At 33.2% G+C, this 23,124-nt stretch overlaps 4 protein-coding genes and 1 non-coding gene across 6 annotated transcripts in view; 2 read left to right on the top strand and 3 right to left on the bottom strand.

Moving 5' to 3' along the window:
- The window catches only part of LOC112095322, a 4,430-nt gene extending 2,193 nt beyond the window's left edge, over positions 1–2,237 (bottom strand). The window contains exons 1-2 of the mRNA XM_024177043.1: positions 1,882–2,237; positions 1,053–1,743 (exon numbers count right to left, since the gene is read on the bottom strand). Coding sequence (XP_024032811.1) covers positions 1,053–1,743; positions 1,882–2,237 — 1,047 coding nt within the window. The remainder of the gene's footprint in view (positions 1–1,052; positions 1,744–1,881) is intronic.
- Positions 1,750–1,856, top strand: LOC112095331. The gene has a single exon (XR_002903782.1). It is a non-coding gene; the product is annotated as a small nucleolar RNA R71 (small nucleolar RNA).
- A 4,067-nt stretch (positions 2,238–6,304) lies between the features above and the next one.
- LOC21409283 (pentatricopeptide repeat-containing protein At3g51320) lies at positions 6,305–8,665 on the bottom strand. The gene has a single exon (XM_010115004.2). The coding sequence runs from the start codon at positions 8,539–8,541 to the stop codon at positions 6,808–6,810; it is 1,734 nt and encodes a 577-aa protein (XP_010113306.1). The 5' UTR covers positions 8,542–8,665; the 3' UTR covers positions 6,305–6,807.
- A 174-nt stretch (positions 8,666–8,839) lies between these two features.
- LOC112095328 (UPF0434 protein PSPA7_2181) lies at positions 8,840–9,813 on the top strand. Its single transcript, XM_024177111.1, has 3 exons — positions 8,840–9,034; positions 9,141–9,195; positions 9,558–9,813. The coding sequence occupies exons 1-3, from the start codon at positions 8,931–8,933 to the stop codon at positions 9,651–9,653; spliced, it is 255 nt and encodes an 84-aa protein (XP_024032879.1). The 5' UTR covers positions 8,840–8,930; the 3' UTR covers positions 9,654–9,813.
- A 5,573-nt stretch (positions 9,814–15,386) lies between these two features.
- Positions 15,387–17,175, bottom strand: LOC21409281 (protein FD). 2 transcript variants are annotated; one of them, XM_024177107.1, is made up of 4 exons: positions 16,542–17,175; positions 16,357–16,424; positions 16,075–16,152; positions 15,387–15,700 (listed from the first exon to the last, which is right to left on the bottom strand). In XM_024177107.1, exons 1-4 carry the CDS (start codon positions 17,116–17,118, stop codon positions 15,629–15,631), a joined length of 795 nt encoding a protein of 264 aa, XP_024032875.1. In that variant the 5' UTR covers positions 17,119–17,175; the 3' UTR covers positions 15,387–15,628. The 2 variants fall into 2 exon arrangements, with proteins under 2 accessions (XP_024032875.1, XP_024032874.1); XM_024177106.1 differs by having other exon boundaries at positions 16,357–17,175.
- Between the last annotated feature and the right edge of the window lie 5,949 nt (positions 17,176–23,124).

Here is a 23,124-nt window from a genome sequence, read left to right as displayed (position 1 = left end):
TTTTGAGAGTGCAATTCCAAGTTTATAGTGGAGTAACTATTGGAATTAATAGAATTAATTAATTAATTAAAGTGTTTAATTAATTATTAATTTTATTAGAGCTCAGGATTATAGGTCCATTAGTCCCCGCGTCGTCCTAGTAATTCTGCCAGACACAAAGAGGAAAATGGGAATTTTAGAATTACAGAATTCTAAAATTAAATACTCAAAAATAATTAATTGAGAATTAATTATTATTTAAATAATGTGATTATTTAAATTTAAATTTGAACACATCTAGATTTATCCACTTAAACTTATTTGATAAGTTGTTCAATTTAGAATTCAAATTAATTTAAGTTTGACTTAAATTGGAATTTAAATTTGAGTCAAAATTGGACTACAGGATAAAGGATGATTTTCTCTTCCTTCCCTATCTGATATTGGCGCCACACAGGGATGAGAATCCCTATCTTGGCCGGCCACACTAAGTGATAAGGGATAGAGGAGATTTTGTTTCGAAATTCAAATTGGAGATAGAGATTTGATTCCTTCTAGAAGTTTGACTTCTACTCTATAAATAAGAGAATAATAGAAAATTGTGGACACAATTTTTTGTGACAATTTTTGAGATAATTTTCGAAATTAATTTTTGCCCTAATTTTAGAGGTGGTCGAAATTCCCTAATAGAGAGAAGGAAAAATTTTTCTCCAAAAAATTCCACATCGTGCATGCATTGGTGTTTGTGGAAATTCGAGTGTTTATTGTAACCCGTTTTGTCTCATGTGTGTCCACACACACGTCTTCGTGGATTCTAGGAATTGACGTGGAAGACATTGGTTTTCTAAACACAAAGATTGGAGCAAGGACTGTTCGTGGTCAAAGAACTCAAGTTATCATCTTAGTCGGCTTCCAGGTATTTTTCCTGATTGAGTTCTTAATAAATGAATTAATGAGATTAATTTATTTGTGCATAAATTAATATAATCTATAGAGTATCTCAAAAGTTTTATGAAAATTTTTGTTATACACGATCCGCCTCTTCCCTCCGCAGCCGGATTCGATTCGGCAACCAACATCGTGAGCATTGAATCAACTCTTTGATTCGTCTTATTTTGCGCATCCATAAAAGCTTTTAGGGTATCATCTAGAGAATTTCCTTTCGGCTGCATGTTATTCTGAGGCACAAAATATGTCCTTAGTGGTTGAGATTGTTGCTCTGATTTCCATTGCCCTCCAGATGATTGTGCATGTTGGTTTGGATCTCTCCAACTGAAGTTTGGGTGGTGTTTCCAGCTATCATTATAAATGTTTGAGAAAGGTCCATAAGGCTTATTGTATGTGCCCAATACATTGCACTGCTCCTCGTATACCCCTCTCATTTCACCAAAAGTGAGACAATCTTGAGCCAGATGGCCCATTCCACCACAAACAAAATAGGGCTCCTGTGCCTCTGTCCTTACCACCATGTGGGGTCCTTTACTATCTTTACTTTTTAGGGCCTCAATTTGCTTCGTGAAAGCTTCAACTTGGGCCTTGAAGCTGTCCTCTTCCCTTAATTGATAAACTCCAACTGGTCGGGACCTACTGGTGCTCTCAGTAGCACTCGGTCCAATCCAAGTATGAGCTTTCTCAGCTAACTCGTTCAGGTACTCGATAGCTTCGTCAGGATCATTCTGGAGAAAATCTCCATTGCACATCATCTCAACAAATTGGCGCTCTCGGATTGTGAGTCCATCGTAGAAATAGCTTACGAGGCGCCAACTTTCATATCCATAGTGGAGACACAGATTTAACAGATCCTTAAAACGCTCTCAAGCTTGATAGAGAGTTTCATTTTCCTTCTGAGCGAAATTCGAGATCTGTCGTTTCAAATTGTTAGTCTTATGGTGTGGGAAATACTTGTTGAAGAATGTCGTCGTCATTTCTTCCCACGTACCAATAGACTTGGGCCTAAGAGAATACAACCAGCTTTTGGCCTTGTCCTTCAGAGAGAAAGGGAAAAAATTCAATTTGACGGTATTTGTGGCCTCAGCACGACTGTGAAAGGTGGCCACCACCTCTTCAAACTCCCGGATGTGTACATAGGGGTTCTCGTTCTCTAACCCATGAAAGGTTGGGAGAAGTGCAATCATGCCCGGCTTGAAATCCGTGGGTGGTGCATTCGGTGGGAACATGATGCAAGATAGGGTGGCCATACGCGTTGGGTACAGGTAATCTTGCAACGTCCTCTGCTGAACTTCCTCGTGTTGTGCCATTGCAAATAGATTTTAAAATGCGAATTCCAACGACGAGTGTGAAGACGGAGACGTAGAAGACGAGTCGGATAGAATTTCACTAGGGGTTTCTACATCTGGACGTTGAGCAAATCTCCCTAGTTCGTCTCTATACCAATGCATTCACCCTAAGCGGCCCTTTTTTTAATATTTTTTTTATTTTATTTTTAAATTTTTAATCAAAATAAAAGAAAATAATTATATAGCAACGTAAATCATAACCACCGAGAGTGCTCCCAGGAAAGACTATAGCTCTTGGCTCAATGAATAGTCTCCTAGACAGAGCAACGTTCCCAGGAAAGATTAGTGGGGCGAGGCCCGCTTAAGCACTAACTTTCCTAGACAGAACTCCCTCAAATTATACTTTCCACGTAACCACACAATTATTCTCAAAATCAATTATTAAATTTTATGGAGGAAATTATGAAATGTAATCTAATTAATGGAAACTATTTCTAAAGTAAAAAGCCTAAATCTACCAAATTATGAAATTCCGAGATTAAGAATAGTCAATTAATTACAATCCTACTTATAATCCTAAGAATTAATGAAACTATAAAAGAAAAAATTAAATTAGGCAACAATATAAAATATACAAATGAGAAAATAAAATAAAATCCTAATTTATAAAAGAAAAAAATAAAAGATTACAAAATCAATTCACAATCAATTTTAAAACTAAAAGGGAAAATAAAATTAACAATGAGATTTTTTTTTTCAGCAACCTAAACTACGGAAAATAAAAAAAAAAATGAAAAGGTAAGCAATACTAAAAAGAAGAAAACACGTTAACTTGCAATACTAAAAGGGACGATAAAAGAAAAAAAAAATGTAGCAACTATTAGATTAACAAAGTTAATAAAGACACGTTAACTTGCAGCCAACTTCCCTTTTTTTTTTTTCTTTTTTGAAAATCAAATTTTAATAAAGAGAAAACGCTAACAAACTAAAAGTATAAAATAAAAGACAAAGAAAAGAAACAGATTACGCAGATCAAGAAAAAGAAACAAATAAAATAAAATAAAAAATGTACTTACCTCTTTGGCTTAAAATCTACTGATCACTCTTGTTAGTAGTATCTCCCCGGCAACGGTGCCAAAATTTGATTAACATCCAAAAGTGATGTTCACAAGCGGTCAATTGTAACACAGAAAGGCGGTCGTATCCACAGAGAGATAACAAAATAACAAGAATGACTAACATAATAAGAGCCTTAGAGAAAAGTGAATTAAAGAAAAATAAGCGTTTTTGAGATTTTGTTGCAAATAAAATAGAAAGGAGGAAATTTGTATGAAGAAAATTCAATAGTAAAAACGGTAAGGTGTCGAGAATCTCTAATGTTTCGTTCACCAATTTCAATTTTGATTCACACACAAAAAGAACCAAATAAATTAAATCTCTATGTTGACTCCGAAAATATTATTATTACAAGTTATCTAAAATCGACAATATATCAATCTGACAATATTGCAGTAAAAGATAATTTGCAAAATAATTTGAATAACAAAACAATGCATGACAGAATTACATAAGAAAAGCGTGACTGAACTTATATAAAAATTGGCACACAATATTTTGAAAAGTAATAGAAAAATAGATGAGATTTAATTCATTCAGATGTTGAACTTTACAGCACAATAAATCAAAATCCCGAATTGGGTCACTCAACAGAAGTTCATCTCTAACCTCACTAAGAAAACTCTAACCTATCTTGCAAAACATTCTCACAAGTACTAGAGAGAAAATATGAGACTGACAGCAAGACGATAAAAAATTGAATATCCAAAGCTCTAAACTAACCTCTCTATTTATAGTGTTCAAAGGTTGCCTGTCGAATAGAGAAACAAACAATAAAAATAGAAAATTACAAAAAAATGGAAACAAAATAAAATTACACATAAATTAGGAGAAATCATATAAACGTCTATTAAAAATTGGGTTTGTTTTATGGTACCTGGATATAATTCATGGCACAAATATGTTCTCAATACGTACAATCTGAGGAAGTCCTGACTGGGTGAGTAACACATAAGGAGACGTTGGGTGCTATCTACAGCCTCACCTGAATAGAGTTGTAGACAGGCTGCACAGTGCTTTAAATCGAGGGGAGGGTTATTTACATAAACGTCTATTATAAACGCCCTGAATTTATATTTATTTATAAAACTGTCCACTAACATACATATAAAAATGTTTATATTCTTATATAATGAAAAGGAAAAAAAAATGAAATGTCAAATTAAGAAAATTTTCAAAATAAAATCATAATTTGATTTTGAATACAAAAGTCAAATGAAATGTGAATATTACATTAATGAAAGCTACCTAAATAAATAAAAGGAGAGTTTCTTAAACAATAAAAAAAATCCCATAATTAAAAAAAATGAAAAAAAAAGAGTTTCATGAAAAACCTAAAATCACCAAAAATAGGGACTACTCAATTTGTAAATATGGAAGAAACACGATAACGTGTAAATGAATATGCATTTTCATTAGCATATTGATAATTCACTATGAAATAGAACATGTAAACCATAAAAACAAGAAAATGTAATCAAGAATAAGCATTTTCATTATTTTAACAGGCATATCATTATGAAACTGACTGAATATAAAAGTTTGATATAATAATAATACACGAGACATGAACTCATAAAGAAAGATGTTTTATTATTGTAATGATGCTATCATTACAAACAAGAATGAATTTGATAGTTTGCACAAAAATAGCAACATCTCCGACGAGTTCTTAAAATATGAAAGATAAAAATGTGGTAAATTAATTTTTATTATCAAAATAAATATCATAAGAAAATATAAAATAAACACGATAATGTACACATAAATGTGCATTTTCATTAGAATAATGATAATATCAATATGAAATAAAACTTATAATGCATAAGCAATACGAAAATGTATTCAACAACAAGCATTTCATTATTTTAACAGAGATATTATTATAAAACTAACTGAACATAAAAGGTTGCAAGAAATTTAAAATAATTAAAATACAGACTTGTAAAGAAAGGTGTTTCATTACTATAATAATGATATCATTACAAACAAGAATAAATATGACAATTCACAACAAACCTACCATCAGCTCCATCAAGTTTTTTAAAAATGACAGATCAAAAAGGCAGGGTATAAAAAATAAGAACCAAAATAAACAAAAATTGTTTAACAAAATCATCAACAAAATTGAATATGCACCAAAAAAATAGAATCAATCTCTTGTGCTGATCTGTTGGTATTGAAGGAAAAAAAATAAAGGAAAGTCAAATTTCTAAAATAATCAGAAAAATATCCTAATATTATTATAGAAAACATGCTCAAAATAAATTATAAGGGCAAATCAGGTATAATATATTCTGTATTAAGTATAAGTGGATATTTCTGCAGTATTGTGTAATTATAGACATTTTTATACAAAGCCTTTTACAGTAGACGTTTTATGTAAAATTTTTTAAAGCGCCATGAACAGATAATCTGAATGTCTGTATGCGCATGACCTCTTTTGCGAAAGGTAGGCTACAATACAAGACTCGGTTGAAAGATGATCGAGAATGATTAATGGAAACCGAATTAGGCTAAATAAGCTAAATAAGCTTTTCATAGCAGATTTCTTTTTTCTATTACAAAATGCACCAAAATTGTCACTCTCTTGAATTCCAGACCGACTTTGACAAAAAGAGTCAAGTCTAAATTTTTGTCAAAGTCTAGATAGACAATTTGGGTAAATAGTGGGATATCATCGACCCCCAAATGTACGTATGTATGTATGTATTCATGTATTTATGTATATATGTATTTATGTATGTATTTTCAATGTAATTTGCGACACCAATGCTGAAAGATTTAAGATTCTCGCAAGTGTATGGTTACATTTTGTATTTTCAACGTTCAAGCTTGTAAGTATATTGTACTGTCGGCATGGATACAGGAAATTCTTCTCCCCCAGTGCAATAAAATAAACATTTTAAAAAATAAAGGAACTGTATTATTAGATCACTAGTTATTTTAATGAAGAGCACAATGACTTTCTGTAATCAGTTCAGCTTGATGGAACTTTATTCTCTAATCGAGTTGGAACTTGCTGAAACAATCGACTATATAAATGAATCACCCATCAAACAAGTCAATAACACAACTTGGGTACTAAAAAAATGAACTACACGAATCCAAAATTTAATAAGATTTATGGTCTGGAGCAGGGGCTATATTGAACTCCACAGAGCTCACATCCGTAATCCAAAAATTTCTCTGCATTCTTGGACTCTTGGCTTTGACAACAAAGAACAGAGTTTCCTTTTCTTCATCCTTTGCCGTTCGTTGCAATATTTTAAGAATGCTTTTGGAAAGAGTAATTCTAGGGACAACAACTCAAATCCCAACTCTTACGTACCAACTAAAAAAGCCGTAAATTGTCCTGCTCGACTCGGAAGAAGCTCTCACATGAAGTAATGTAAATACTAGTATGTCCAAGTCGCAGAGAAGTTAGGTAAGCAAAAATCGACTATTAGCCAACTAAAACTGCTGCTTTGTTTAACTATCCAGACGACCTTAACTTCTGAGCTAAATCAGCCAAAGCAATATTGGGCTCTTGCCAATGGTTCCCCACTTTTAAATTGTGGACAATCTCGTTCAAATCTACAAGATTGCACCCGGGCATTCTTCCCACTACTTTTTCCTTCACCATCTCTTTCACCCTGGCAACGTCTTCCCATCTACCGGCCGAAGCATACACATTCAACAACAATCTGTAGTAGGAAAGCTTCTGAGGTTCGATCTTAATCAGAGACACCGCAATGTCTTCTGCCGGAGAAACATCCCCTTGGAAGCGACTCGAGCTAAGCAAATCAGCCCAAATGAACGAATCAGACGATACGTCCACAAGATTTTCTGGAATGTTCCTGATGGTTTCCTCAGCTTCCTGAATAAGCCCCACACTAGCAAAAATATTACTCATGCACCAATAATGTGCAAAGTTGGGCTTTATCCCGAAAACATTAGTCATTTCCCTGAAGTAATCTTTGCCTTCGGGTAAGAGTCTAGCACGAGCACAGGCACAAAGAACACCGATAAATGTAACTTCATCAGGACGAAGTTTCCCTCCTCCATCTTCATTAGGCCTTAGAATTTCACAATTGTCGCTTTCTTCATTTTTGGAACTTTTTATACCCACCATTTCATTGTATAGCCTAATCCCGGCTAACGGATCGCCATGAATGCAATGCCCCAAGATCATTGCATTCCAAGAAACTAAATTCTTCTCCACCATGTTGTCGAACACTGTACAAGCCACCCCCACTCTATGACATTTACTATACATATCTATCAAAGCCGTATCGATAAACACACTCGATTCCAAACCGGTCCTGATCAGAGAACCATGAACAGATCTTCCTTCCTTCAGTCTACTCGCTCGAGCGCAAGCAGTGATCGCATTCACCACTGTTGTACCGTCACCTCTCAATCCCAACTTCCCCATTTCCCTAACCAGCTTCAAAACGCACCCGGGAACCCCGCCATTCAAATACCCCCTGGCGATTATATTCCACGACGCCACATTTCTCTCTGGCATTTTATCAAACATTCTATGAGCAACATCCACACGACCAACTCTCACATATACATCAAGAAGCGAATTCCAAGACACCAAATCTCGTTCAGACATTTCATCTAACACCTTCCTGGCAAGTCCAACATTCCCACAACATCCGTACATGTGAATCAAAGAGTTCTGAATTTGAAGAGCAGAATCAACCCCATTCTTAATCGCTTGTCCACGGCACATTTCCCCAGATTCCAAACTTCCCAACTTCGCACAACACCCCAAAACCGTCACAAAAGTGTAACTATTCGGAGAAAATCCGTTTCTGAGCGATTCAAAGTAAAAAATCAGAGCTTGATTGGAATCAAAACCCACCGAATAAGCCCTCAAAACCGTGTTAACACAGAAAGCACCCGGAAAATCTATGTATCTGAAGATCAAAATTGTGTAATCGACATGGCCGAAATCGGAGTAAAACTTGAGGAATTTTCTCGCCCAAAAGGAGGTGAAAATGCCCGAAGTGAGCATGTTGGCGTGGACTTGGCGTACCTGAATTAAGGTTTGCGAAGCGTCGAGAAGCGGAAACCATGGACACGGCCGAGAAGAAGAAGAGGAAGAGGAAAATGGGTGAGAAGGAAAAGTGGGTTTAGGAGGGTGTGAATGTGGAGAGAGAAAGGAAGGATTTTTGAAGCGGAAGAGGAGTTTGGGGAAACAGATTCTTGTTGCCATTCATTTGGAAAGTGGTTTTGGTTTTGATTGTTGTGTCGGAGATAATGGCCATTAGAGCTTCACATTAGAGAGAGAAAGAGAGGAGAGAGAGAGAGAGAGATTGATTCTCGTTTCATCTCCAGAACCAGATAGCTTCTCACCATGGAGGCGAATGATCCATGGGCAATGGATGTTGCATAGAAACGACAATGTTTTTGCCAACTAAACGACGACGCTCACTCAATAAAGGTGTTTTTAGCATTATGCCTAAAACGGTGCGTTCATTGGCTAAATGAACTTAAGTGAATTTCATCGCAAGGCATGGACTTTGTAGCAGAAACAGAACTGAAGAAAAGGTTATTTATGTAGGTCTCAGCTTCAAAAAGAAAAAAGAAAAAAAATATACAAAAATGGTGAGACTAAGCAGAACGCTTATGAAGGAAGCAGGAAATGGCCTCATCAACAAGACCCTCTCTCAGATACTCGTCTGCCCACTTTCCAAACAACCCTTGAGGTTTTTTTCTTTTCTTTTTTCTTTTCACCAATAAATTTCTCATCTTTATTTCTGTTTTTTTTTTTTTTTTTTAATATCATGTTGTTCTGTTCACATTTGGTTCTAGATTGTGTGAGGAAACCAATTCTCTCATAAGCGACGCCGTTGGTGTATCCTTTCCTGTGAGTTTCCATTTGATTAAAGTCTGAATTATGTATGGATCAGAGAATTAATATATGTTTTAGTTTTTGTATTTGGGATTGATTAAAATCTGAACCTTTTTGGTGTATATGTATTAATCAGAGAATTCATATATGTTTTAGTTTTTGGATTCGGGATTGGAATTGGGATTGTGAAAATTTGCTACTTGTTTTGCTAATAATATATTTTTAAGTGCAAAAATTTTCTTTTTATGACCACAATCTAGTTCATTGGATTGAAAAAGTTATGGTAATAACTATTTTGCACCATATAAGCTGCCTTCTAATATGTTTGATATGGATTCATTTCTGTGATCATTTTCTCTTTCTTGTGTTTTTGATAGATAAAAGATGGGATCCCTTGTTTAGTTCCAAATGATGGAAAAATACTAAAACTTGAAGACACCCAAAAACTTGAAGATACCCAGAATGATCTCTGAAGAGTGAGTCATAAAGAAGAGGCAGTTCCTGAGGATGAATTGTGTAAATTTCAGATGTTTTTGCATCATTAGGGAAATACCCATGTTGGAATTTGTCCAAATTTTCTCCAAGTGTATCACTTTCTGACAATTATATATCCAATTTGTGTTGTTTGCCCAATGCCCATGTGAAATAATGTAACATAACAGTGATTTGACTCCCCTTAACATGACCTTCATTAGTCTTACTATTGATAAATTCATGTCTCACTATATAAATTCTCATGGATGTATATTACAGAAAGAATTATGCCTGTCAGGTTGCTAACTAGTTCTATTTAGCAATTTGTTAAGTTCATAGATGGGTTTCTGGTATGAAGGAGATTTCTAAGATAGGACTTGAAAAAATGAAATGCAGGTAGGTCTTTGTATTTTACCTATCAGATCTTATATCAGAAATTGTCCTTTCCTTTTTTTTTTTTTTTTTTTTTTTTTTTTTTTTTTTGTACTTTGATGTGATTTTAATAAAGTTTAATGTTTAGAAATGTGCACTGTTGGTAGGAGACCTTACCGTAGAAGGACCCTAAGAAATGAATTGAAATTGATCTTTTCTGCTGGGGTAACTTTGGGTGGAAACGGGCTCTACCAGCTTCTTTGTTTTGGAATTGATTAGGATATCTGGTACTTAAGAGTGTAGACGTAGTGACGTTTGGTTTATGTATTCAGAATTATGATTTAAAATCATTCTCGTGTTACGTGTATTTTTTGTGAGAAAAAACACTGTAAAGAACCATGAATTATGATTCAGAATCAATGACGAATATAGGAAACAAACGTCTCCGCATCACAATTCACCGCATCACAATTCACCAACAAGCTTTGGAAGATTTTTTTTTTTTTTTTTGGCTGTTGCTATCTTGAGTTTCATATAGGCAAGGAATTTCAACATCAGTTATGCAATGTACCTACCGGTTAGGACCTCGAAGAGGCTTGTTCATGAACATTTTAAGGATTGCTTGGTTTAGATGCTGATTCTTGTTGGAGTTGGTAGGATACGGAAAAAATACTTTATCAGAAGCATACAGTTTTGAGCCGTCAGATTTTTCTTAAGTTTCATTAAATTGTCACACTTTTTTAATTTAATATGATTCTGATCTAACGTGGTTAGACAGTTAAAAATTATGTGGTGCATATATGATTTTGTAGTACCCTACCACATAATTCTTATTCTTGTTGCCGAGAAAATCTGTCCATGTTTAACCAGATTCCTAACATTTTCAGTGCCATGGATTCTTGGTCCTATCCAATGTTGATTGTTGACAAACAAGAAAAATCACATTGCGGCAGAAAGGTTTCACTAATTATATGGGTAGACTTTTACCATCATAGTTGGGTCAGAATTTTGACTAATGACTAAGCAAGGATGAAAATAATTGTTTGATGGGATTAATTTGTAAGTTTATACTCTCTGTCTGATTTATTAATAAGGAAAATAAGGTCCAAAGTAACACTCCTGTTTAGGTGTAACCACTGAATGTTGGGAAAGCTTCAATATGCTCTCTCTTCTTACTCAAGCAAATGCATAAAATAACAAATTCACCTATTGCTATCAAAACTAGTCTCTTAAACCAAAACTCTGTATTATTAAAGACCTAATAAGAATGCTAATCGGCATTCAATCCAAATGGTCCTTAACAAGTTTCTCTCCGTTATTTGTAACTTTATAAGCCTAAAAGGGCAACCAAGACTCAAGGAAGCTCCTGCTTCCTGGGAGGTGATTGAACCGAATGTTGAGCTAAAACTCGAAGAGGGGCTTGATGAGTCAGCCGCAGAATCGAGCACAGGCGCGGAGGGCGAGTTTTGTTGCGTTTGTTTGTCGACGTTGGAGGAGGAAGGAGAAGAAACTAGTCTTCTTCCTTGCCAGCACAAGTTTCACAAAGATTGTGTTGAGAGATGGTTCAGTTTATGCAAGAAAACCTGTCCCATTTGCCGGTTTTCGATGGAAGAAGACAAGTGCTATGAAGGAGAAGTATTGACTGAAGAGATGGTCATCTACTTTTCTTCTTTTCATGCAGCTGGCTTCTAATACATAAGTTGTTTGTGAGCTTTACTAATCAACTTTTTTCTACTTTTCATTTTCAATCTTATGAAAACTGTACATGAATTGAAACCATATTCTCACAACCATTTTCCCTTATCCTCTGTGTGTGTGTTTTAAAGGGAAAAAAAAATATTTTTAAAAGTTAGGCATGCAAAAAAAAAAAAAAAAAAAGGTGGAGGATTCATTGGAAACCAAGCAACCCTAGAATAGCTTGGATTCCAATTATTTTTCTTGTATTTTGTGTACTACATGTATACCCTTTGGTATTGGTCAAAAAGGAATCACAAAAAAATAAAAATAAAAAAATAAAAAATCTTTACTCTCAGCCACCCTTGATTCAGATAAGGTCTTGTAAGTGGAAGAAGAAAAAGTTATCTCAATGTTTTTGGTTGGAGTTTTTTTCTCTCATTTTGTAGGGCAATAGTGAAACTTGTTCGGTCGAGTCTAGCTTAGGTCTAGGTGTGCCATATATAGGTTTAAGCCCAAAAAAAGACCAACAATCTTCATTGCCCCAATTCTCTCCTTTGCATGCAATAATTGTCAAGACACTAACCAAAGAAAAAGAAAACAACCAAATGGAAACACCACTGACAATGGCTCTTAGCCCCTTTGGCATAAAATAGCAAGTGGAGTGTCCATCTGGGTCTCCTAGGAGCAAGTCAATATGTGTCCCAATTAGAACGAGAATTGAAATGGTTGATATGTGTGCAATTTTTAAAAATATATCTTGAAATCGAGCCATCTTTTATTTCTACCCCTTAACATTAACCCATATACCTCTACCTTTTGATTAGAACTAATCAAATTGTATGGTACTTTTAGAAAGTCGGGTACTTAAAAATGTAGAATCTGTCATTTTCTCTTGATAATTTAGGTATCTTTGTTATCAGTTTTGCTCATAATCTTCTAATGTATGCCCTTCAAGTGGCCCTTACAGAAAACAAACTACTTAAATCACGGAAAAAAATCTTATATAACCTGCTTCCTACTTAAAACTTACTCTTCGTAAGCTGATACTTGGACCCTAATTTTTTTCAACCTATCAAAAATTGATATATATGAATGGAATTAAAACCCAGTAAAAGACTTGTCTAGGGCTATAAGAGAGGCGGGAAAAAAAAAAGACAAGAAAAGGTGTGACACCAAGCACCTATTTGTAGAGGGAATAATGGTAAGAAGATGGGATACCAAAAAGGAGAATTAAGCACCACTGTGCGACACCATTTTGGATCCAAAATGAGCGGCTTTTTACATGCTGCATTCCACTGTCCTTTGTATCTATTATATATATATATATATATATATATATATATGTGTGTGTGTGTGTGTGTGTGTGTGTGTGATTTCTTTGCCCACAAACCAATGCAATTTGTATCTAGCTAGTTATGATTCGTTCGGCCCCAAATAGGTCGACATTTGACACAACTATTCGGATGTACTAAGAGTCATGGCTTCTAATTCATCACTTAGGAGGGATTGGCCCTACAAACTTTCCCGAACGATTATGGTGTCTCTCACTAGCAAAACCTATTAAAAAAAATAATTAAAAATTTATTAAAAGAAAAAACCCCAACAACATGAACATCTTCATGTCCTCTTTGCTAATATGAGCATGTACAGATATATGTACAATATATGTATATGTACATATATTTCTAGTATTGCTCTTGTGCCTTGCTAGAGCATGTCTTTTTGTTGTGATGGATTTGATAATGGTACTATATGAAAGTATGTGTTATACATGTTTGTACATATATTATATAGTATTTTTACTTGTATCTTTTAAGTACCAAGATCTTGTTAATATGAGAAGGTCATTGTTGTGATGGACAGGATAAAAGTAGTAAAGAATGGTGGGAGAGATAAAACTGAAATGAAATGTCGTCTTGACTAGTTTTAGTGTTAGTTAAAGAAGATTCAATTTTGGACAAGAATGACCCTACACATCCCCAACCAAGTGCCCTGAAAAAGGTCAAATGCCCCCCCAATAAGCCTCTCCAACTCAAACCCACACCAGCATTCCAATATTTAATATTTACGTTTGGTTGGTTTATTCGTGTCATGATTTGAATCATAGTTCGTGATTCACTATAGTATTTTCTCTCACAAAAAATACACATAAATTAAAAATGATTCTGAATCATAATTTTAAATCTATGAACCAAACATCAACGAATCATTTCATTTTGTTAAATTTGAAAGCAAGTTTTATCTTCCACAAAGGGAAAGCACCTAGCTTGGCTCAAGGTAGACTAGCAACTAGAGGGCATTAGAATTAGGAAAAAAAAAAAAAAAGATAAAAAGAATAAAAAAAAAACCATCATCAGTTCCACAATCACCGTCCAAAGATGAGGAAACTTGAACATGATGTGATTTGGGTATATAATGAATGGCATATTGAAAGTTTGGAGGCCAAAATATTATCAAAAAATAAAATAAAATTAATGGAAAATTGAAATCTCCACATGAATTGCTCTATTATTATGACCCTACCGGGCATCTATACATCTGCTATGAGCCAAAAAATAAAAAAGAAAAAAAGAGAACCCAAAGCCTACTCCCTAAAACGCACAATTCACTCGTTAAGTTAACCTATGCGTCAAATTTTGATAGGCTAAAACGCTTATTTTTCAATCTTTTTTTTCCCCACAAACACATGCCCACTTAAAAAAAATAGGTTTTCAATATAAATCCACTTATATAACATTCTCCAAATTCCTTACATTGGTACCAAAGATGTAACATAAAATTTACAATCCTAATCGTTAAAATTGCACAATAAAAATTACCAAAAAAGTCTCAACATCAATGCTGTGAATTAAGTGAACGTTTAGTTCATATATTTAGAACTATAATTTAAAACTATTCTCGCTTTACATGTATTTTTATAAGATAAAATTACTGTAAAAAATTATAAATCGTAATTCAAAATCAAGAACGATAAATATGAAAAATAAACATCCTCTAAGCCTCGCATTACTTGGCTAAAATGTTTTAACTCAATCACCAAACTTTTGATTGAAAACTACTTTCCATGTGTGCAAGGCAGAAGGGTATCCAATTCTTTAGACATGTAGTTGGACCAAGTGATGAAGAGGGGTTCCATAAAAACTAGTAAAATTCCATTAGTACAATCATAACAAAGCAAGAAAATAAAAGGGGAAAAAGAAAAAACATAAATTTGTCAAAGCCTTATATGATACCAGACAAAAGAGAAAGCATCAATGGGGTGCCATTACAAGGGGCAAAGAAAAAACAAAAAAGGTGGTTTGTGAAAGAATCTGCGTTATGACCTGACTAGGGGAGGATAAGAGATAAGAGATGTTGGAAAGTGATGGCCAGTAAGTACCAAAGAAAAAGTGTCTTGTATTAATCTTTTTCTCTTTTATTTATTTATTTTACCAAAAAAAATAAAAATAAAAATAAAAAAACTCCTACTCACTCTCAACAAGTGTGTCGTTACAAGAGGATAGGGTGAAAAGTTGAGAAAAGCAAAAAAGGGCAAAAATATAAAAATATAAAATTATTAAGAATGAAGTCATAGGAAAGAAGAAGCCAAATAAAACAAACAAAAAGAGGCCCACCAAATTAAGTTCCAGCCTCATAGGAGTTACAAAGGAAACAATTTCTTTTTCATACACAAGGCATTGGCAGTAGCAATAGTGGTTTTGTTCCAATCCTTAAAACCACTACACATGTTAACATAAATAAAATATAAAATATATAAAACGTTACTATATATATGTATATAAATATCCTACACATAAGGCAGAAATTCCCCATCAATTCCTTTTCTTGAAACTCAAAAGAAAGAAAAGGGGGGGAGTCAGCTAGGTAAGTAACAATCTAAAATCTAAAATCTAAAATGAAAAAAAAGTCAGTGAGATTATTATGCTTAAAATGGAGCCGTTGACGTTCTTTGGAGGCTGTGCTTTTTGGGAAGTTGAGCGGCAGCTGCTTGGCAAACCTGAATCATTCATCATTCCAAAAAAAAAAAAAAAAAAAAAAAAAAAAAAAACTCTAATGAAGAAGGAATTAATCTTCATGCAAAATAGGGAAATGTAACCAAACATTAAGAAAAGGTTAAAAAAAAAAAAAAACTCTAATGAAGAAGGAATTAATCTTCATGCAAAATAGGGAAATGTAACCAAACATTAAGAAAAGGTTAAAAAAAAAAAAAAACTCTAATGAAGAAGGAATTAATCTTCATGCAAAATAGTGAAATGTAACCAAACATTAAGAAAAGGTTAAAAAAAAAAAAAACTCTGGTGAAATTAATCTGGATTAATGAAAATAGTAAAATGTTTAAAGCCCAAGTTTTTTTTTTTTTTTTTTTTTTACCTGTTCTAGTTGTTTTCTGAGTCTTTGATTCTCTTCCTTCAAGCGGTCAGCTTCAAGCTCCAACTCATTTGTATATGCCTGTACGGACCCAATAGCAACAAAGACAATAAAAAGACTTTTGAGGACAAAAAGATCAGTAGCATTCATCAGAAAAGTAAAGAAAATAAAAATAAAATAAAACAAAAACCCCATTAACCCCAAATCACCACTAACACATATACAGCTTTACAATAATTTTAAAAAAAAAATCACAAAAATTAGTAAAGATAAAATATTTCTTTCCTGCTTTCTAGCCCTTGATCGAGCAGCAGATTCCCGGTTCTTGACCATTCTCTTGTGCCTCCTATCTCCTGATCCACCACCACTAATACTGTTATCACATGATGGAAATCTCTTCCCAAAAGAAAGTGGTGATGAGTCAAAAAGATTGTTGTTGTTGTTGTTAATGAAACGAGAAGACACATTACTATTGGAGTTGATCATCATATTCATGGGGTTTGTGTTTGCACTAGTGGGCCTACTCATAAGCTGATCATGATGATTATGGTTATGATTATGATGACGATGATGAGGATGAAGTGGGTTATCCATGAACCGGAACTCCGGGCCAGAGTTCAAGCTCAAGGCAGTGGCTGAATGGTGAAGAGAAGGAGGAGGAGGAGGAGGAGGAGAAGCCATTGATGAGACCACCATGGATTTGTTGGGCAAGTTTAGGTCATTATTACAAAAGGGTCTTGCTAAAAAGTCTTGGAAGTTGTTTTGATGGTGGATATTTCTGATGGGGTGGTGATGAGGAGGAGGTGGAGGAAAAGTAGTGCTAGGGTTTGCGTTTGGCTGATCAGAAGAGATGATCATGTTGTCATGGCCGAGAGAAGAGAGATTGATGTCCTTCCAAACTTCTTCCATGGTTCTTGGGATGGAAGAGAATGATGATTTTGGAGAGGAAGATGAATAGTCGGATTTTGTTTTTTTGGTTGTGTTGGAAGTAGTAGTACTACTACTACTGTTGGTGATTTCTTCACTGCCGGAGGATGATGACAACATTTGAGATATAGAGAGAGAGAGAGAGAGAGGAGATGTGGGGTTTGAACTGTTTATATAGAAGGGTAGGTGAGAAAGATATATATATATATATATATATATTAGGATTATATATAGGGAGAAGTAGAGAGTGAGAGCATGATTGCTTGCGTCAACGGCCAATTAATGACTTACTGTTGAAGGAGCATTTGTGTTATTTGCTATTTAGTGATGCAACAATACATATGTGATGTGTGTGTGTGTATATATATATGCGGTAAAAAATTGTATAATAAAAAGTAGATAGTTGGGTCCCATATACCTTTGAAGAAGTTACATTGTGCCGTAAGGACTGAGTTTAACGATCATGGGCACATGACAGAAAGCACTTGCAAATCCAATACACGGGACTTATGAATTATGGCCAAAAAGTACTTTAAAAAATATATATTTTCACCGGTAAGCTTTTTTATAATTAGGTTAATTTATAACTGTTAAATTTAATTAAAAGAATATGTAAAATATATAATTTTTAATTTAAATTTGATTGTTAAAATGTAAAAAACTACATATAATTCATTTTTTTTTATTCTATTAGAAAAACTCTCTTTTTAGTATACTTGTGAGCTATGTCAGAAACCAATTTTGCATGAATACTTTTTATGAAATTTAACTCAGTTTGTGTATGCTTAAGTATGAGTTATGGAGAACTTAACAATTGCATGCACGCGTGATATGATGGATTTGAGTTTTACTGCTATTTTTTTGGCATCCTATTGTAAATTAGATCTCATGTGGAGCAATGAGAAAATACTTATAGAACTCATATTACAAGACATTTTTTATTAGTGCGTCAAGCTCCGAATTACATACAACGTTATAGAATATCGATAGCGTTCAACATCACTCAATAATAAGGTCACGTTTAGTTTATATATTTAGAATCATAATTCAGAATAATTCTCATTTTACGTGTATTTTTTGTGAACAAAAACACTGTAGAGAATCATAAATCATGATTCAGAATCAAGAACGAATATAGAAAATAAACGTTCTTTAAAATTTACGTCCCGCATCATAAGATTAAATATATTTTTTATTAGTAGTGATGTTTAGCACCGTTAGTTAGTGAGAGTGTATCTTAACATTTTTCCTCCAATGTTACTGTGTCAATCATTCAAAGAAAAAGAAACAGCGAAAGGGAATATTGGGAGCGGAGTGTGATGATGAGTGATGACAGATTTTGAAGGACAAAACCAAGGAAGCAGGGGATGGTGTTAGCGGATATAAGAAGAAGGGGACACCCAAATACCACTTAGAAACTTTTGCATATCAGATAGATATGTGTGAACCGTACGGTCTAATCTTTAAAAAAAAAAAAAAATTATTGACTGCATGCCCCACCTTGTGGCTGTGAATTTTTGTGCTAGTACTATGCGCACAAATGCAGACACACCCATATTTATCAGAATGAAGTGAAATGACACTGATCCACTTGTATCAACGCAGAAAAATTTTGCCAAATTAAAAACAAAATTTTAAAATTTAAAAAAAAAACCCAGGACAGATTTTATTGAATCGTTCCGTCATTCAATTCGTTAATTCGAATTTTTAATTTGAGTTAAAATATAATATTATGTAAAAGTTTTTATTGTAATAAAAAAATTAAATATGACTATTTTTTAAAATTTTTTACTGTAACAAAACTCGAATTCTAAACTCGAATCAATCAAAAGAACGGGATCTATATTTACATATTTAAGTTTTTAATTAAAATTAAAATATAATTTTATATAAAAAAATTTTACTATAATAAAAAATATTAAATATAACATTTTATGAAAAATTTTAACTATAATGAGTAAAATAAACTGTCTAAATTCCAACTAATAATATCATGTAAGATGCAGAGAGAGAGAGAGAGAAAAAAGATGGATGTATATATAGAGTCTAGAGTATGTGTTAAGGAGGAGGGTATGCCGCCACTAAAGGATGCGTCTGTTTTCTGCAAACTTGAGATTCTCTCTCTCTCTCTCTCTCGCTTTCATTTGCAAATGAAAATGAAATGGTGGGGAAAATCTCACTTAAATCCTGAGATTGAAAACATTTTGCTGCTAGGGTCTTATTGTTCATGGGATAATTGGCTGCTAGGGTCTTAGGAACCCCCATATCTTTCTTAGAAACAATCAATTCCCTTCAGTGTCCACCCTTTTGGTACTCTCTCTCTCCATCTAATCTCGAGCTCTTCAATGATTTCCCTTGGTCAATAATTTTCACCCATTTATCTCTTTCTCTCAGAATATAATAGAATATTATATGATTTAAAATTATTTTTCATTTATGTGTATTTTTTATGAGAGAAAATATTATAATGAATCACAAATTATGATTCGAACTATGACATAAATCTATCAATTAAACGCACAGTAAATGTCTTAATTATTCAAGACAATTCAGACCAAGATCTTATTTATTTCACTGATTTGAGTTTTGTTACAGTGAAAAACTTTTTAAACAGTCACGTTTAAATTTTTTTATTACAATAAAATTTTTTTACATAAAATTAATCTTAACTTGAATTAAAAACTTAAATCAGTTAACTAAATGAGCCCTAAACAACCACTTGTAACATTTTTCATTATCTATTATAATATTGTACGTACATTCGTGTAACACTCCATAAATGTAACCTAACACTTACAACGTTGGTTGAATGTTACGCTTAAGGTCTCGTTCACTTCACCGATTCGAGTTTAGAATTTGAGTTTTGCTACAGTAAAAAGTTCTCAGAAATAGTCACATCTAACTTTTTTACTATAGTAAAAAGTTTTCACATAAAATCACATCTCAACTTGAATTACAAACTCGAATCAGCAAAGTGAACGGCTGTAAGTAAAATGATATTACATGAAAGTACTAGTGATGTTATAACATATATTTGTAGAGAAATATATTACAAGTATCAGATTGATTAGGTTGCCGAACCTAAGACTTTGTACACATATGTGTAAATTAGGGTCTGTATATACTCGTTTTTAGAAGATCATACTTCTCTTGTAATATATAAAATAGAGAAGTGTGTCATAATATTTATTCGAACTTAATTCTTAATATCAAAAAGACGTAACACCAAAAATCTTCGGTCTGACGAATTAAATGTTACGAAAATAGTATAAAATATGCCAATATGAAAAGCTTAAGGAAGTAGTATATAGGCCAACTTTTAGTTATAGAAATTAATAAATCATAACTTGTCAAGTTATGGTTCATAACCAGATAAGTTATGGACAAACTTGTTAAGTTATGGTTCATAGCAAAACAAGTTATGGACAAAAACCGTGATTTATGGACAATAACTTGTCAAGTTATGATTCATAACCAGACAAGTTGTGGACAAAAATAATTTGGCATATTTATTAACTTATGTAAACTATTGGCCTATTAATTTTAATTCATCTCAAGTTTTGGGCCCGTTTAGTTCGTTAATTCGAGTTGAGATGTGATTTTATGTGAGAACTTTTTACTGTAGCAAAAAAGTTAGATGTGACTGTTTGTGAGAACTTTTTACTGTAGCAAAACTTGAATTTTAAACTCGAATCAGCGAAATGAACGGGGCCTTAACATATTTCCCTCTATCTCCCTAAATGTTATATTACAATTCTTACCTTTTCAAAAAGATACAATATTTATAGTTCAAGAACGAACAGACCATTGAATTTTCCACATATATATCTTAGATATGTATATGCATTCATACAGAAACAAAAGAGTCAAGTTTGGATATTATTCATTATTTTTTAGGACATTTTCTCGTAGGCTAGTCAGATGAGATTAGATTAAAAAATTATATAAAATAAATAATTTTTAATATATATCTAATAACTGAAAAATATATAATTATCAGTAATTCATGATTTTTTTTTTCCTTTCTTCTCTCTATCGTGGAAGGATATCTTATCTATGTTCATCATTTTAGATCCTTGCAGCATATGATTTAGAAAGGTAACAACGACAATAAAACAAAAACCAAAAAAGATGAAGAGAAAAAGTTTCCACACAGGATGAACAAGAACATAGTACTAAAAAAGTTGAGAGAAGTGAATCCTATTATTGGTTCGAGATTCCATGCGTTTTCTTTCGTATTGTTTGACTGTCTCATCCATATTCCCAACCTAATCTATGCCCCGGGTATGAGGGATCAATTGCCCACTTACATTTCTCAGTCTTGTAACCGGGGCAAAAAACAAAAAAAAAACAAAAAAAAATTCAATTTTCTCATTAGAACATAACAAAGGAGTCCCAAGCGTGTCTTTTTTTTTAATTACCCATTAACGATTAATAAATAAAATTATATATAATATATATAATAGTATATAACTATATAAAAAATTAGGTCAGACATCTCGGGCGGTTTCGGGCTGCCTGATCGGGATCGGATAGTTAAAATTTGTCTGAAGTCCGTCCAAAGTCTTGCTCGGGTTGAGTTGGGCAGCCCGAAAATTCATGTTCGTACGGGTTCGGTCATCGGGTAAAAATTTAAAATTTTCAGTGGTCGCAGACGGTCCGTCTAAAGTTTCAGCACTACATCCCTTATAACTTGAACTCAAGACTCGATACATTAAAAAAACTCACCAACGTGCTAAATACTAATCGAGATAGTTGGTTATCTCAAACATGTAATAAGATATTTAAATATATACTTACTAAAAGGTTTGGAAGAAGAAAAACCAATTAGAAGGATAGTTTTTTTTTTTTTTTTGGCCACTAATGACAACAAATTCGGTAACAAAACAAACAAAATAGCACATAAAAGGAGCAAATTATACAATATCGTTGAAAGCGATAGCCATAGGTCATAAACTGTGGACAATCAACTATTTGTTATTTGGTTTCCTTTAAGCAAGCAATATATGCTTAATTACTTCTATAACAGCATATACACTTAATTACTTCTATTTGTTATATTTTTTGTGCCTACTTTAATCTGAGGCCCGTTCACTTCATCAGTTCGAGTTTAGAATTTGAGTTTTGTTACAGTAAAAAATTTTCAGAAACAGTCACATCTAATTTTTTTACTACAGTAAAAAGCTCTCATATAAAATCACATTTCAACTCGAATTACAAACTCAAATCAGCGAAGTGAACAGGCCCTGAATATAATTTTTAGGGGTAGCAATTCGTGTCACGTGTCGTGTTTTGATCATTTTTTTTAATTTGCAATCAACCCGAACACGACCCGTGACACGAAATTTTTTAAAAACCGCAACACGAACACGACACGACCACTTTACGAGTTGACACGACACGACCTGAAAATGACCCGTGACACGAAATTGACCCGTAAATCTGAAATTGACACGAAAATTGTATACTTTTATTTACTTTTTTACATATTAGAAATAACTTAAAATTCATAACACACTAAATTACAATAACATTCATTGAAATTAAGCAAATAATAGTATAATATTTTGAGTATACCTATCATGATATCACAAGTTCATAATAAAATTTAAAATATGAAATGAAAAATATATGTATTTTTTAATTTTTTACGAGTTTCGTGTCGTGTTCGGGTTAGGCGGGTCCAACTCAAAATTGACCCGTATTTTTTGTGTCAATTTCAAGTCGACTCAATTTTGACCCGAACTTATTTTTTCTCAACCTTAATCTATAAAATTTATATTATTTTTGAATCGTATCGTACCCATATTACCGGTTCTAATAATTTTAACTAAATTAAACGAACCCTATTTATAAGGCTCTATTACACAAATACTCAAATAGAAGAAAGAAAAAAGAAAAAGAAAAAGGAAGCAAAATAGTATAATATCCTTGAAACTGAAAGTGAGCGTGCGTGGTTGGTCAAGAGAGGAAAGATTGATCATTGAGAAATAGATCACAGTTTTCTTTTTCTTTTTTTTTTTTTTAAGGCAGAAGTCTAGTCTTTAAGCTATGACAGCTGTCACACTGTATTACTCTGTCCCAAACTCTTTCACATCATTTTTTTTTCTATTTTTTTATTTTTTA

Source organism: Morus notabilis, unplaced genomic scaffold, assembly GCF_000414095.1.
Source record: "Morus notabilis unplaced genomic scaffold, ASM41409v2 Scaffold384, whole genome shotgun sequence".
In the NCBI taxonomy this organism is placed as follows: domain Eukaryota; kingdom Viridiplantae; phylum Streptophyta; class Magnoliopsida; order Rosales; family Moraceae; genus Morus; species Morus notabilis.
This window is presented reverse-complemented; position numbering and strand designations above follow the sequence as displayed.